We start from the raw sequence: 14,940 nt of genomic DNA, 5'->3' as shown, positions 1-14,940 counted from the left end.
TGAATGGAATCGTGTTCATGGCATGGATTAGGTAACAATGCACTTTATATCTTTGAAAAAAGGATGTTATACAGATATATACATATATAGAGAGAAACATGTATGTGGACTACAGTTGTTTTGAGTGATTTATGACATCAACACTTCATTATTTAAATGCAAATATAGGGGCCAGGATCTGCAGAGACACTTTAGCAGTGCAATCAAATGCATGTCTACTTAGAAGTCCTATTTAGAAGCCAAAGTGGCCCATGTCTCTCAAAGGGCTCCGTAGCATTTATTTACTTTATTCTATGAATATCCTATCACAAATTCTTTAGTTTAAAAAGTAATTTGGCAGGTGACATGAGGTTTGAGAAATGGAAACCAAAAGCTACCATCGCCTTTCAGAGCTAAATGCGCAAGTCTTTGGATCCTGGCCTTAAACTACAGTATTTTCAAGCTGCAAGGAGAATCTTCTTCAAGAATTTTCTATGAAACCTTATTGTGCAACAACTACAAAACTCCTGCATCCCAACTTCTAATTGAGGTTCATACGCTTGACATTGTTTAAAACTTTTTAATTGGAAATCTTACATATGTGACTAAAAGTCAAGGACAATATTTTTGAGTTCCATTACAAAATCAGTACATTATATATATATATATATATATATATATATATATATATATATATATATATATGAAGCAAAGTCTACTGAATCATGAAACAATGATTGTCTACAAAAAAGTTACCCAAGGTAAAGAATTGTGTTGTGCATGAACAAATTTTATTCTTTTGATGAAGCTGAAGGCCACTTTCATGTAGTTCATTGACAATGCTGAGCTGCAAGAATTACAGAGCCTTAAGGAAATTCCTCCATCCATTTTGTTAGTTTTTCCTTCCTACAAGAGTCCTTTTTCAAAAGGAACAAATTCAGATTGAGCACTACCTTCTATAGGATAGGTTCTCAGAATGTCAGGTGGGCCTCCCTATGGTGGTGCTAGTAGTTGCTAGGGAAGGCACAAACTTCACCCTAACAGCAGCCTGTCTCAGCTATGTATGTGTTCAGTTGGCAGAGTGTGAACTTGTAAAGCACTCCAGCTAGGTAACTGGAAGACTGTGTTGGGGGCCGATGGCTTTCAGATGTGAGAAGCTGCTTACATTTTAAAGGACATCCATTCATCTGTAATGCTTCAAAGCACATTAGGAGGAGCTATGACCCTTTTCCTGGTGTAGCTTTTTACAGATCTTTTTCTGCCTAGGACAAGAGGCAGCTCATGCAGAGAATTTGTTTTGTGTAAGTTGCAAAGTTTGGGAATGATCAAAAACCATTCGCATCCTGACTCAGGGAGGCTCACGGTAACAGATTCTGAGAACCCTGCCCCTATTTTTCCCCAAATCAAGCTTAGTGAGTACCACCAATAATTTCTTCTGTCCCCCTCCCCCAACTCCATCAATTAATGCAAAAAGACATTGGAATCGACATTTATCAAAGAAGAGAGAAAAATATGTGAAATTCATGTGGGCGGTGTGCTTACCTTATTTTCAAAGTGACCAAGAGGTATTTGTGTGTTCTTTCATTCATTCTATAAATCACCTCTTCAATGGTGTGCATTCTGCAGCCTTCCCTGAAAACTCCTCAGCTTGGCTTTCCTGTAAGCACAGGATGGTGGAGCCCACCTGACAGTGGTTTTGCTGTGAAGTGTTTGGTAAAGGGAAAGATACCCTTAGAAACAAAATTAGCCATTTTGTAGCTAGCTTCCCTGGCTCTAAGGGCGCAAGGGAAGACATTGCGACACAAACTTCTTCCATAGGACTTTTTCAAGTCAGGAAGTGGAGGTAGCCAGGGAGGCGGCAGAGTACTGAGGAGAAATGTTTGTTGGAAATTAAAAGAAGAAAACACACACACACACCACCTGGCCACCTCACAATAAAGTAAGCTCTGTCTCACACCCACCAAAATTCTGAAAAAAATTCTGAAGCAATTTGCAAGCACAATGAGAACGAGGCATAAAAAAAAAAGAAACTTTCTCACAGGGGGCTAAATCTCTTGAGCAATGGAGGACAGGTTTCAGCACATGGCTAGACCTTAAATTCCAGCACTATTCAGTTTTGGAGCAAGTCTTGAAAACCAAGAATGGAGGGGTTAATGTTTTCAGGATTGAGCCTTATTCAGGAACTCAAAAGCAATCTTCAGAAAAACAAAGGGGTAAGTGTGAGAAAGACGAAAATAGGAAAAGACTATTAAAATAAAGCGCTATTCTACTTGAATCCATGTCCTATTTGCTAGTAATAAATCAGGACAGCTAAAATATAAATATTGCCTGAATCATAAAAACTTGTCATATTCTAATAAATTCTAGTTCAAAAAATCCAACATTATTTTAACTGACTGCAATCATCCTTCGAGTTTGGCACACCTGAACCAGCATAGAGATGATGTGTTATGAAGTTAACTCCCTGGGGGGGAAATACTTATGTGCGTCAGGATCTGAAGATGGATTCTGGTGCTAATCGTATCACACTGCTTAACATATGAAAGAAATGTAAAAGAGTCTTTTGCTGCCGAGTCTTTTGCTGTGATTCCGCCGCAGCAAAAGAGGTAGCAAACTTGATGGAAGGTGCAGGTTTGTTTAAATCGCTGGAGCTCATAGAATGGATGACCTTGAAAGCTACAACTTGCATTAGAGACGCTCCCGACTGCCTCTGTAGTCTCCTTTTGAAAATGCAAAGTACAAACATTTTATTCAAATATCTTAGACATTGTAATGGCTCAGAAGAACAATGACAGTGGTGTGTCCTTGTAGCAGTGTTCCTCTCAGAGAGATGAACGAGGGACTCAATTGCTTCACTGTAATTTCTCTATTTCCATGCTTCATTTCCTTCATGTAGCTGAGACTGGAGGGAAAAACAGCATGTTCTCAAGCACCTAATACCATGATGCAGTATAATAAACCTGAATGTGATGGAGACTGGAGCTCCAAAATAAACATAACTTTACACATCAATGTTTTATTTAAAAACTAATAAAAAATGAAGAAAGGATAAGTTCTCCTGTACTAATCAGAAGAGGTAAGGATAATTAAAAAAAACCTGTAAATAGACAGCAATTCCCCCCCATACCTACATAGGCATCACAAAACTGTGATAATCACTTTCCAGATCTCTGGTTTGACATATCCTGGAAACAATTTTGATAAGGCAATGGCACATGTTGCAGATTTTCATAACAGGAATTGCAATCTATTTTTAGAGTCACCCAGATATTTACAGAGGCTTTTGGACTAAATAGCTTTTAAGACCAACATTTTAAAAAGTCATCGTGTTGGATTTGTTTCTGAGCCAGCAAACTGCATGCAACACTGTAAATAAAAGAACTTTGCATCAGTAGTAGACAATATATTGTATTAACATTGTACGTAGTAAATGATTTCCCCCTTCTCTCCACTAAGCAAAGACTCTGCAGTCTAGACCCAGCAGTACTGCGAAGGCATCTACAGGATATCATTGGCTCATTGAGGTCACAGTGCGTTACTTACTCTTAGAGGTTGGTTGCCTCTGCAGGTATACGAGGGTTGCTATCTATTTGCACATGCCCGAGCATCTTAATGTTATCAGAAAAAATGCCATTGGATGCTCAGAATCTGTGTGTGTTCAGTGCAGTCCCTAGGACAAAGTTCTAATGAAGATATGCTTCACCAAGGCAAAAAGAAACCCAAAAGGTTAAAAATGGAGAAATATTTACAGATTTTCCTTAGTCCCAGATATTGAGTTTTTATTTTCTTTTTCTTTAGTGCATCGTCATAGAAAGGTTCAAAGGCTATGAATACAAATTTTCTGGTCCAGTTCCATACATGTCTGCAAGCCGTTTAAAACGAGGCCCCCAGTCACTGAGGTAATCATAATTCTGATCTGAGTTTGAACTGATAGAATCTAAAGAGCTGAGTGACTCAGCCACCGAACCATTTCCCTCAAATGCGTATGTCTGCAGGGAATCATACGGTGGAGCACAAGGATCCACATCAGCCTCTTTTAGTCTTTCCCAAATAAATTCCCGAAAAATGACGTTATCCGGGATGCTTTTAAAGGATGGTCTACTCAAGAACTGGATCTCTGGCGTTACATCCCTCCTCGTTTTGGTGTCTCGGATGATGTTGAGGTTCCTCAAGGCAGCCATATCAAAGGCCTCGGTGTCTTCCTCTCCGCCTCCCTCATCATCATATCTGACTATGTTTTCCCTGATATCCCTCTCTTCATCGAAAACAAGGGGCTCCTTTTTCCGTCGTCTCATTGTAACAATGAGTAGGACAAGCACTGCAATGGAAGAGGCGATACATTTAGCGAAGGCATATACTGAACTTTATCCATTCATTAAGGTTTTACTTACCAGCAGAGCTATTTCTAAATTATGCATAAGAGAACCGCTCACACACTATGGTGGTCATACCATACAGTCAGTTTTTAAATTTGCTAACAAGTTCTAAAATGGCTTTTAGACCAAGGGCTTTCAGACATTAAACAATTTATTGCCACCCTCATACTGATTTAACATCTTCATATGTAATTCTGTATACTACACTGGCTGCCAAAACATAAATTTCCAGAGCCAGCTCGGGCCAAATATTACAACCTCACAGCCATGCAATAAAAAGAGACCTTCTTCTGAACTCTTAATTGCTCAGGTGATAAAATCACATTCATAAACATACCATGTGTAATTTAACTGTCAGACTTTGGGAAGTGACTCCATTATTGAAGTATATGACGACAGGCTGCCTGATGAAGTATTCGATCCTTGATTGGGAAATTCAGGGTTGTTAAATAATGTCTAACATAAGTCTCGGTTTGTGCATTAAAAGCATCTCTCTAATAGATAACACTTTCCTTTAATGCAGAGTACTGCGCCGTGTACCTGTGAATTATTTCTGATGAGAACTGCAAAGGCTGCTGGCATTTATTAGATCAGGCCTATGATATGAAGATGTAATAATTTTGCTGTTTCTGATGCTTAAGAGGATTTCTTGTTGGCTTTAGTGCCAAGACGAACATTTGTGGAAACAGTCAAAGACTATTCAACATTTAAGTCTTGAGAGTCAGAGTGTGGAGAGGGCATTGCTTCCCAAGCAAAGGAGAGAGCTTAAAAGTTCTTTTTGTGCCAGGAAAATCTGGCAGGGGGAAAAAACCGTTTTTAAGGTTTCATGCTTGCTTGCATTTAACTTGTAGGATTTCAACCCACAACCTGCGTATGGTTGAAATGGTGTAAGTTAAATGCATGTAAGATGTGACCATACTCTAATGATGATGGGTGATCTCCAGAGTTAGCCACATGCAGAGTAAAGGTAAAGGTACCCCTGCCCGTATGGGCCAGTCTTGACAGACTCTAGGGTTGTGCGCTCATCTCACTCTAGAGGCCGGGGGCCAGCGCTGTCCGCAGACACTTCTGGGTCACGTGGCCAGCGTGACATCACTGCTCTGGCGAGCCAGAGCCGCACACGGAAACGCCGTTTACCTTCCCGCTAGTAAGCGGCCCCTATTTATCTACTTGCACCCGGGAGTGCTTTCGAACTGCTAGGTTGGCAGGCGCTGGGACCGAACAACGGGAGCGCACCCCGCCGTGGGGATTCGAACCGCCGACCTTTCGATCAGCAAGCCCTAGGCGCTGAGGCTTTTACCCACAGCGCCACCCGCGTCACATGCAGAGTAGGCCCATTTAAACCAATGGAAGTTCATGGATTTCAATAGGCATGCATTTAGCATGACTTGTATAACACATAATAATCCAGACAGATGGATAGATAGATGATAGATAGATAGATAGATAGATAGATAGATAGATATAGATAGATAATCATACTAAGCTGTACCATACATTTATCATCATTTGCAACCAACGTTGTTCATAAATCAAGCAAAGACATCATTTCAGTTCCAGATAACACATGCACATTTTAAGGGTAGCTCATCTATTTGTTGTTTTTTAAAAAAAACAAAGGATATAAATTGTTTTATTTGCCTTCAATAAGCAATATCACCTACTGGAAGGAACCTACAGTCCAAGTTCCGTAAGTTCTTAAACAAAGCTGGAGGGTCCAATGTGCATCACAGTAGAGATACCTTAACTATTTTCTCATAAATTGTGATGGCTTATTGGTTGTTTGCAACAACAATAGCTGCAGAACTACAAGTTGCAGAAAATACCTCTCCCCTAAAATGATGTTTTAAGTATGCAATTTAACTCAGTGGCTACATTAGCACAATACCACATAAATGAAAACATTTTGACATATTCTAATTTTCAAATGTATACTACCTTTAGTAGTAGTATACATTGAGGTTGAGTAGGGTGCCATTTCCATGTTTCATGGAATGGCTAAATCTCTGCTCTGAGTATGGGGAAAGGTACTATAAACTGCTTGGCAGGCACATTAACAAGTGGGGCCTGCAACTAACATGCTGCAGTCCTCTTTAAGACTGCAACTAGCTAACCAGCATCAGGCCCCAATTATTTGCTGTTTTGTCTACTGCTGAAAACCTACCTATTTGCTCAGGTGTTCCCTGGCAATGAGTTTTTAAACAATTCTTGGATGCCACCACTGTACATTTTATTTTATTCTTTTATTGCATGGCTAATTGTCATGATACTGTTTATAATTAAAGGTGGCATATAAATGAGCTGAAGAAATAAGATGTGGGGTTAATATTGAAAGTGGGTTTTGGAAGACTTGTTCTGTGGTGTGGAAAAGTCTGTAGCAGAACACACTGTGAATCTAGAAGTCTGTAGCAGAACACACTGTGAATCTAGAAGGCTGGTTTTCAAAGCTGTGAAAATCAGTCACCTTTGGCAAGTGGCAATCTTATTGTGGCCAATTTCATAGGCTGATAATGAGCACAAACGCAAGGTAAGAACTATAAAGTCATTAAACTGGAAAGATTTCAGGACTTAGCCGTACAATTTTATGAAATAAAATATTGAGGATAGTAATAAGATTCAAATGAAGAGCCCACTGATGAAGCTCGTCTCTTTTCTCTTTTAAAAGAATTACTTTTGACCACACTAGGATGGTACTACAGCCATGTATTGAGCAGTTAATCTTTTCTTTGCTCCAGTGAAAATGTGTTTTCACACTATGACATGTTCAGCAGACTTCATCTGGGGAGTTAAATACCTGCTAATAAGTGCAAAATATATGAAACTTAGTAGATCTGCCAGCCTAGAGGTACAATAAAAATCACGATAAAATGAATGTTTTATGTGGTTATGCCTCACACAGCCCACGATTGCTTGAAGCCAAGAAAAATATGAAGTCCTTTGAAAGGTTAAACATTTTAGCATTTAAATGGCTTTAAGAGAATATTAATTTCTAATCACTCCAACTGCTCCTGAACAATAATTTTTAACCTCTGCATGAATAAATCCCACTTTAGCGACTCTGCAAGAGTCATGGCACTCGCTGCCTGCAAAACCAGTTAGTGCTGAATTCCAGTGCAAGAACAGTTGGATTTCAATGGGAACTGCTTTAGAAGAGATACTGAAGGAGAAAGAGAAGGGAATCCCAACATGGCAATAATCAGTGTCTAGTTGAATGGCCAGAAAGGCTAATTTTCAGGATTGTTCATTAGTCTTACTTATAACCACAACCTCCAGGCTTCAAAACTGAACATCTACCATTGCTACAAGCATACAGCACATCCCTACTAAGCCACATATTTTAAAATAGATGACTGAGCACTCCTAAACCTGCCTTGGATTAACCCCAAAATTTTGACACACCCCCCCCCGCAACTCAGAAGGCCTAAGTTAATTTTTCTGAACCAACCACAGAGGAAATCCAAAAAATTACCTCCCTATCTTCTTGCAAGCTTTCCTTCTCTATAGCAAGTGAATAAATCTGAAGGCACTCCATTGGTTTGCATGGAGCCCAATTAAAGGGTAGAGATGTTTATTGTCTACTTACCTTTGGCAGGGGTTATGCCCCCCCCACCCTTGGATTGGGCCCTATGCTATGGATCAGCATTGAGTGCTGTCCCCCCCCCCCCCATGTATTGGGCCCCAACAATGGTGAGATTATTCCCCAAATTATCCTCAGCAGAAAATAAACTCCCTCTTCATTCCCCAGATTGGGTCCTTCAATCATTTACTCTTCCTCTCTGGAATTGAGAGAAAATTTCTATGCATGTTTAGAGTAGCTCAGTTGATGGAGCATGAGACTCTTAATCTCAGGGTCATGGGGTTTGAGCCCCACATTGGGCGAATATTCCTGCATTGTACTCTACCATTCTACGATTCTGTGTTTAATCAGAAGTAAGTCCCATTGCATCATATAGGGCTTATTCTCAGGTAGGAATGGGTGAATCTGATAATTCCAGTTGCTTTAAGTTTGTTATTTTCCCACTCTTAAGTACAGTTCTCCACATTTCAATCAATTTCAGTCCCCCATTTAATCACTCTTAAGTTCAATTATCCATATTTCCACATCAGTTTACATTTTTTTTAAAAAAGCCCTTATGAAAATTCATCAGCATTTTAGTGTCTCCTAACATACACATTTTTGTATGCAATTTCCCCCAATAGATGCATTTTGTGCACATTTTAGCATAAGCATTTTGTACACATAGTGCATGGGTAGGCAAACTAAGGCCCTGGGGCCGGATCTGGCCCAATCGCCTTCTAAATCCAGCCCATGGACGGTCCGGGAATCAGCGTGTTTTTACAAGAGTAGAATGTGTGCTTTTATTTAAAATGCATCTCTGAGTTTTTTGTGGGGCATAGGAATTTGTTCACCCCCCCCCCCAAAAAAAAATACAGTCCGGCCCCCCACAAGGTCTGAGGGACAGTGGACCTGCTGTCAAAGTTTGCTGACCCGCGGAAGGTGCAAATTAGGTAGTTTGCCTTTAAACACTAACTGAATCAAATTTCTTCCCCATCCCTACTCCCAGGAAAGTTTGTATAGGTGAAGTTGACTATTATTCTCCAGCTTGTTTCAATCAAGACTGGAGAGAATTATGGAGCCGGTAGAGCTTGCATCTCCCTTGAGACTGAGCATAGCAATCTTACTAGCTTGGCTAGGAAGAACGTGGCTGCCATCTCTGCCCAGGAACAACCCATACAATCAATAGAATGAGTACAAAGTAAGAGTACACTCCAGCCAAAATGAATGTTACAAGTTTGGTTGATGCCAGTAGGGAGGCTAGTGCACCAAAAGCCAGGCTGAACGTACATGGTTTCTAAAGTTCAGGTTTGAGTTTGGCAAGGTTCAAGAGGAAGGAAATTAAGTCTCTTAAAGTGCAATTACCAGAAATGCTGCACTCTCTGTGTGATCCTCCAACACATTCTAGGTGACTGTGCTGTTTCCACCAAAAAGTAGTGGATTCATTTTTATTTTTGTTTCTTTATATTAGGGGCAATGCCAGCTTTGAAGGACCACCTTCTTCCACACAAACATGCTCATTATTTGCATGCAACTTGGGAGGCCTCTTCACTGACCACGTCTAGGTAGTTACCGTATTTTTTGCTCTATAAGACTCACTTTTTCCCTCCTAAAAAGTAAGGGGAAATGTGTGTGCGTCCTATGGAGCGAATACAGGCTGCGCAGCTATCACAGAAGCCAGAACAGTAAGAGGGATTGCTGCTTTCACTGTTCTGGCTTCGGAGGTTCAGAATATTTTTTTCTTGTTTTCCTCCTCCAAAAACTAGGTGCGTCTTGTGGTCTGGTGCATCTTATAGAGCGAAAAATACGGTAAGCCTCTTCATTCTGCACAGCTTTGAATGGTTTGAATTCTCATTTGTCTATGGATTTTTTAAATGCATTATTGGCTTCCCCCTCTAAATGCTATTTTAACATAGTCAATTGTCTTGGGGCCTTTTGGAGGCTGAAAGGCAGTATACAAACAATTTTATGTGGAGGAAAATGTTACGGGGAAATGAAAATGGCTATTAGGACACTTTCTTGTGGGCCATAAAGGGGCCTTCCCCTGTGCACACCAGTGCTCCTATGTGCCACTGATACATCAGATGAGGAAAAAGGTTTTGGCTTATCAATAGCATTCCCGTGCCTAACTGAAGCACAGGAAAAACCTTTTGAGTTTGAGAAACAGTTGTACATGTCTGAGGGGGCACAAAATGATCGTTACGATTATGTTAAACAGTTATTATAAAAGCAATTACTATTGTGTGTCTGTGATGTTAACTGGGGGGAAATTACACCGCAATTGCCATATAATTCTCAGAGGCATTGAATATTTTCCTCACTTATTTCTTTAAGGAATTATGTACAGTATAAAAATAATGACACCCAGCAAGATGATTTTCTTGTGCTTTTTATATGCTACAATCATGTATTTTTTCGATCTTTACGCTCCCCCCATTTTTTTTTTAAAAAAAATCACAGCTGACAAGAGTTAGAATACAATATGCTTTATATGTACAGATTGCCTTGAAGGCTTCCAATAACAACAGGGCTATTTGGATCTGAGAGGTGGTGCCTGTCTAAATGAAAAAAAAATGAAGTAAGAGACTCAGGAAGGAGAATGATGGACAGTACCAATTCAGTCTGTGTAATTTTTTTAATTAAAAAAAATCATTTTCCCATATAAAAAGCTCCCCAAATGTAGTAGCATGGTCCCATTAGGGACAGGAATACACTAAACCACTCCTGTGCATGTTTGCTACTTGCAGCGATATTTTTTTAACATGGGGAAAAATTCACAGTGTGACACTCTATCCTTAGCCTGTAAAGGTGCAAGCTGGAATTTTACCACTTCAGTCTCTCACCTCATACTGCGTAATGCGGTCAGCAGCTCCCTTTTATTTATTGTTTTACAAATAAGGAATAGAGGTTGAACAGTATTTAACAAGCAAAGGTTGCCCATTATGAGTTATGGGGTATACATCCAGATTTTTAAAAGAGTAACGGAGAGGTGCATTGTGAAATACTTCCTCTCTGTTGAAAGGGAAGAATCAGGCAATTTTGGCCTGTGACATATTTTTAGCTTTCCTCTTTCTTTTTCTTTTTTATCTATTAGCTTTCCTTTTTTTTGCCAAAAATGGGGCGGGGGGAGAGATATGAAACAAGTAGACAAATCATACTCAGAACAGATCCATTTAAATCAATAAAGCCCATTATTTCAGTATGTCAGACCTAAGTTAGACTTAGTTGGATATTATCCTTAGTAAATTTCTGGGAGTAGGATGATTATTTAAAATATTAAGTCCCTGACAGTAAGGTCATGTATCCATAGCAGTGACCAGAGGAGGAATGACCGCTTGGAGGAGCGCAGAGAGAAGAAACCCCATGGTGTATCAGTACAGGGGGGAAAGGGTTAAGAACCTCCTGCCAGTCTGGTCAAATTAGGCAACCCACAGCTATAATTTACTTAAACAGATACTGGAATTGATACTTCTGTGATTGTTAAATTAAGTTCGACTCATACTTCCAAGTAAACATGAATGGGATTGGACTCCAAGATGTCTTTCTGAACACTGCTCTAAATCAGGCAACAGCTAAGCAGAGAATAATTCAGAAATATTTGTGGCATAAAGTTTGTTCTTCATCTAACAATTTGTATTCTGCCGAGTTGATTTCAAACTCCCAGTAATTCTGAGCAAAGTTCAGTTTAGCTTGAAATGCTCTTTTCTGTGACACTTGGAATATGGAGAGCATTGCATGTAAACTATGGAAGCTGTTTTTGCAGTTTTAACAGTCTGAAAGGTTGTCTGGAGAGCTTAGTCTTCACATATGTCATTTCTTGTCATGGGCAATGTCACTTCCTGAATAAAACACTGTCGTCTTTGAATCTCATACTTTTGCTGGAAAACTCTACCTGTCTGTTCCTAAGACACCTGAACCACAGGAGGCCTAGGTTGGAAACCAGAATCCATAGATGAAGAATGTGTCAATTCTGACAAGCACAGCCAAATGCAAAATGATGGATGGATCAGTATTTTGCACTAGCAGTTACCGCACTTGGTTCCCTACTAGGTTCAAATTCTGTCACATAGACATTTCTCAATAGATGGTAAAGTTTTAAGAAACATAAATGAACAGAAATCCAATTAAATATCAAGGCATGTCAAAATTACAATATTCGCTGCTGAATTCTTTTTAACTTTTACCTACTCACCTGAAATATTATGCTGTTTGAAAAAACAAGGTTACATGAAAGAAACACGTGTATGTCAAAATTTTTACTAATGGAATTATATTGTATCTGTTTCATATGCTCTATGGTATTTTCATACTCATTAATATTTTGGGGCAAATGGAAATACATGTTGATGCTTCAGTTATATACTCAAGAATCTAACATTTGCCAGCTATATTTATTAAGGGGTTTTGGACACATACACAAGTGGTAATAAGTTTATGTTCGGCTGTATTCCTATATAGTCATACCTCGGGTTACGGACGCTTCTGGTTGTGCGATTTCGGGTTGCTCATTGCGCTGAACCCGAAAGTAGCGGAATGGGTTACTTCCAGGTTTCCGGGCTTGTGCATGCGCAGAAGCGCCGAATCGCGACCCGTGCATGCGCAGATGCAGTGCTGCGGGTTGCAAACGTGCTTCCCGCATGGATCACATTCGCAACCCAAGTGTCCACTGTACTCACTTATCTGGGGTAAGCTACATTTAACTCAATAAATCTTACTTTTGAGCAGACATGTGAAGGCTTGGGCATTATAAGCCTATGACTACTAGACTATGTCCATTATTGTTCACTAATCCAGTTTTCTGCCTGCATTTCCCATGTGTAAGTTGTGCCTGATTAAAGAGACCTCACTGCTCCCAGCACTGTTTGTTACACTCCGTATCATAGCTTGACTTGAGCTATGTATATCTGAACTTTAAAAGTTAAAATAAATGCACCTACTTGACAGAGGATATAAATCATCTCCTTTACAAAAACAGGAACAATTCTAGCCTTTAAGAAAAGTTGCTTGCAAATGTAGCTCACTTATAAAGTGGCCTGGTTTGCACATCCCATTGAACCATACTTAAACTATGGTTTAATATGAATGAAAAGCATGCTGGTAATTGTCGGTGCTTTGCTCTTCCACTGCTGCCAGGAAACAAGCCATGATCTGGCATGTTGAGTTGTCCAAAACCAGGGTTTCTCTCCACACAAACCACAAGAAGCCAAAAATTGCTCCACATAAACCACAAGAAGCCAAAAATGAGTTCAGTTTGTACAAGCCAGACAAAGTAGTCAGGAAAGAGTGAAGTAACTGTGATTTCAGCAGCAGGCAACCATACATTGCTCATTCACATGAAAGCATAGGAATTTTTTTTACTGTGCATTAATGTGAAGTGTGAACCAGTGTGTGTCTACTACAGACAATGATCTATACACATGGTAATAATGATGAAAAAGCTGCTTCAGAGAAATGTGAAGTTCTGGCAATTATTGCATGATCATTATTTGCCTAGAAGGTGCCAGGACTGTGCCAAGTCCTAACTGCCATATGCACTCAAGTAAGGTGCCAAGCAATGATTTAAAAAATGCTATCACAGTTCAGAGCTTTTTATAGATTAGGCTTTAGAAAAGGTGCTCTCCCCCCCCCAGACTCCAGTGCCATTTTTTACTTGTGAATTGGTGCTTCTAGTCTGAGGTGATTGTGAGAATAGAACACAGATTGTATAAATGTATCTGTGCCTCTGAGCTTATTCCGGATAACCAGGTGTGAGTCTGTAACCATCACAGATTCCAGGCTGCTAATGCATAATCAAGAGACTGAACACCTTCTGGAAAGGTAGAAGTTACCAAATCTGTATACGGTGGTACCTCGAGTTACAAATGCCTCAGGTTACAAATGCCTCAGGTTACAAATTCCTCTAACCTGGAAGAGTTACCTTGAGTTGAGAACTTTGCCCCAGGATGAGAACGGAAACCGTGTGCCGGCGGCGCAGCAGCAGCAAGAGGCCCCCATTAGCGAAAGCACGCCTCTAGTTAAGAACAGTTTCAGGTTAATAATTGACCTCTGGAACAAATTACCGTAAGTTTGTAACTAGAGGTACCACTGTATAAGATTTGGTATATATAAGCCTAAGGTTGCGGGTTAGGCTTTAAGGCTGCAGTTCTTATCCTTTATATCAGGGGTCAACAAACATTTTCAACAGGGGGCCAGTCCACTGTCCCTCAGACCTTGTGGGGAGCTGGACTATATATATATATATATATATATATATATATATATATATATATATATTTGGGGGGGGAGAACAAATTCCTATGCCCACAAATAACCCAGAGATGCATTTTAAATAAAAGCACACATTCTACTCATGTAAAAACACGCTGGTTCCTGGACCATCTGCAGGCTGGATTTAGAAGGCGATTGGGCTGAATCTGGCCCCCAAGCCTTAGTTTGCCTACCCATGCTGTACATCTTGTGTCGGACTAAACAAATGTGTCTTAAGTGTGGCTGACATAAGACACATTTGTTTAGTGTGGCTGACATGACAGAAACTAATTACTTTAGAGAATTGAAGATGTGTGATGCAGTTTCATCTACTGAAATTAAGTAAGTCTTGGTTGGTCAGTGCCTAGATGTGAGAAGCCCCAAAGGCCTTATCTGTGGTGGCACTCACTCTCTAGAAGGGTTTCCCCCCAGAAATAAGTCACATGTCAATTTCAACACATTCTGAAAACATTTCTGTTCATGCTAGCTACTGATGTCATGATGGCTATATATCTGAATATCAGTTGCTGGAAGCTGCAGGAGGTGAAAGTCCTCTTGCACTCAGGTTCTGCCTGCAAGTTTCCCACAGGGACAGTCATACCTTGGTTGTTGAACGCCTTGGTACTCAGACATTTTGACTCCCGAATGCTGCAAACCCAGAAGTGAGTGTTCCAGTTTGTGAACGTTTTTCAGAAGCCAAACGTCCGATGCAGCTTGCACATCTTCCGATTGAGTGCAGAAAGCTCCTACAGCCAATCGGAAGCCATGCCTTGGTTGTCGAAC

General features: G+C 40.1%; 1 protein-coding gene across 4 annotated transcripts in view; it reads right to left on the bottom strand.

The window, feature by feature from the left end:
- Positions 1-2,861: 2,861 nt before the first annotated feature.
- The window catches only part of CDH7 (cadherin 7), a 121,102-nt gene continuing 109,023 nt past the window's right edge, over positions 2,862-14,940 (bottom strand). For all 4 annotated transcript variants that reach the window (XM_083450124.1, XM_083450125.1, XM_083450127.1 and 1 more), the window contains exon 12: positions 2,862-4,297. In XM_083450124.1, the coding sequence (XP_083306250.1) occupies positions 3,804-4,297 (494 nt within the window). In that variant the 3' untranslated portion in view covers positions 2,862-3,803. The remainder of the gene's footprint in view (positions 4,298-14,940) is intronic.

The sequence above is a fragment of the Podarcis tiliguerta genome (assembly GCF_965153285.1).
Source record: "Podarcis tiliguerta genome assembly, chromosome: 7".
Lineage (NCBI taxonomy): Eukaryota > Metazoa > Chordata > Lepidosauria > Squamata > Lacertidae > Podarcis > Podarcis tiliguerta.
Note: the sequence above shows the minus strand (reverse complement) of the source record. Positions and strands in the feature narration are given on the sequence as shown.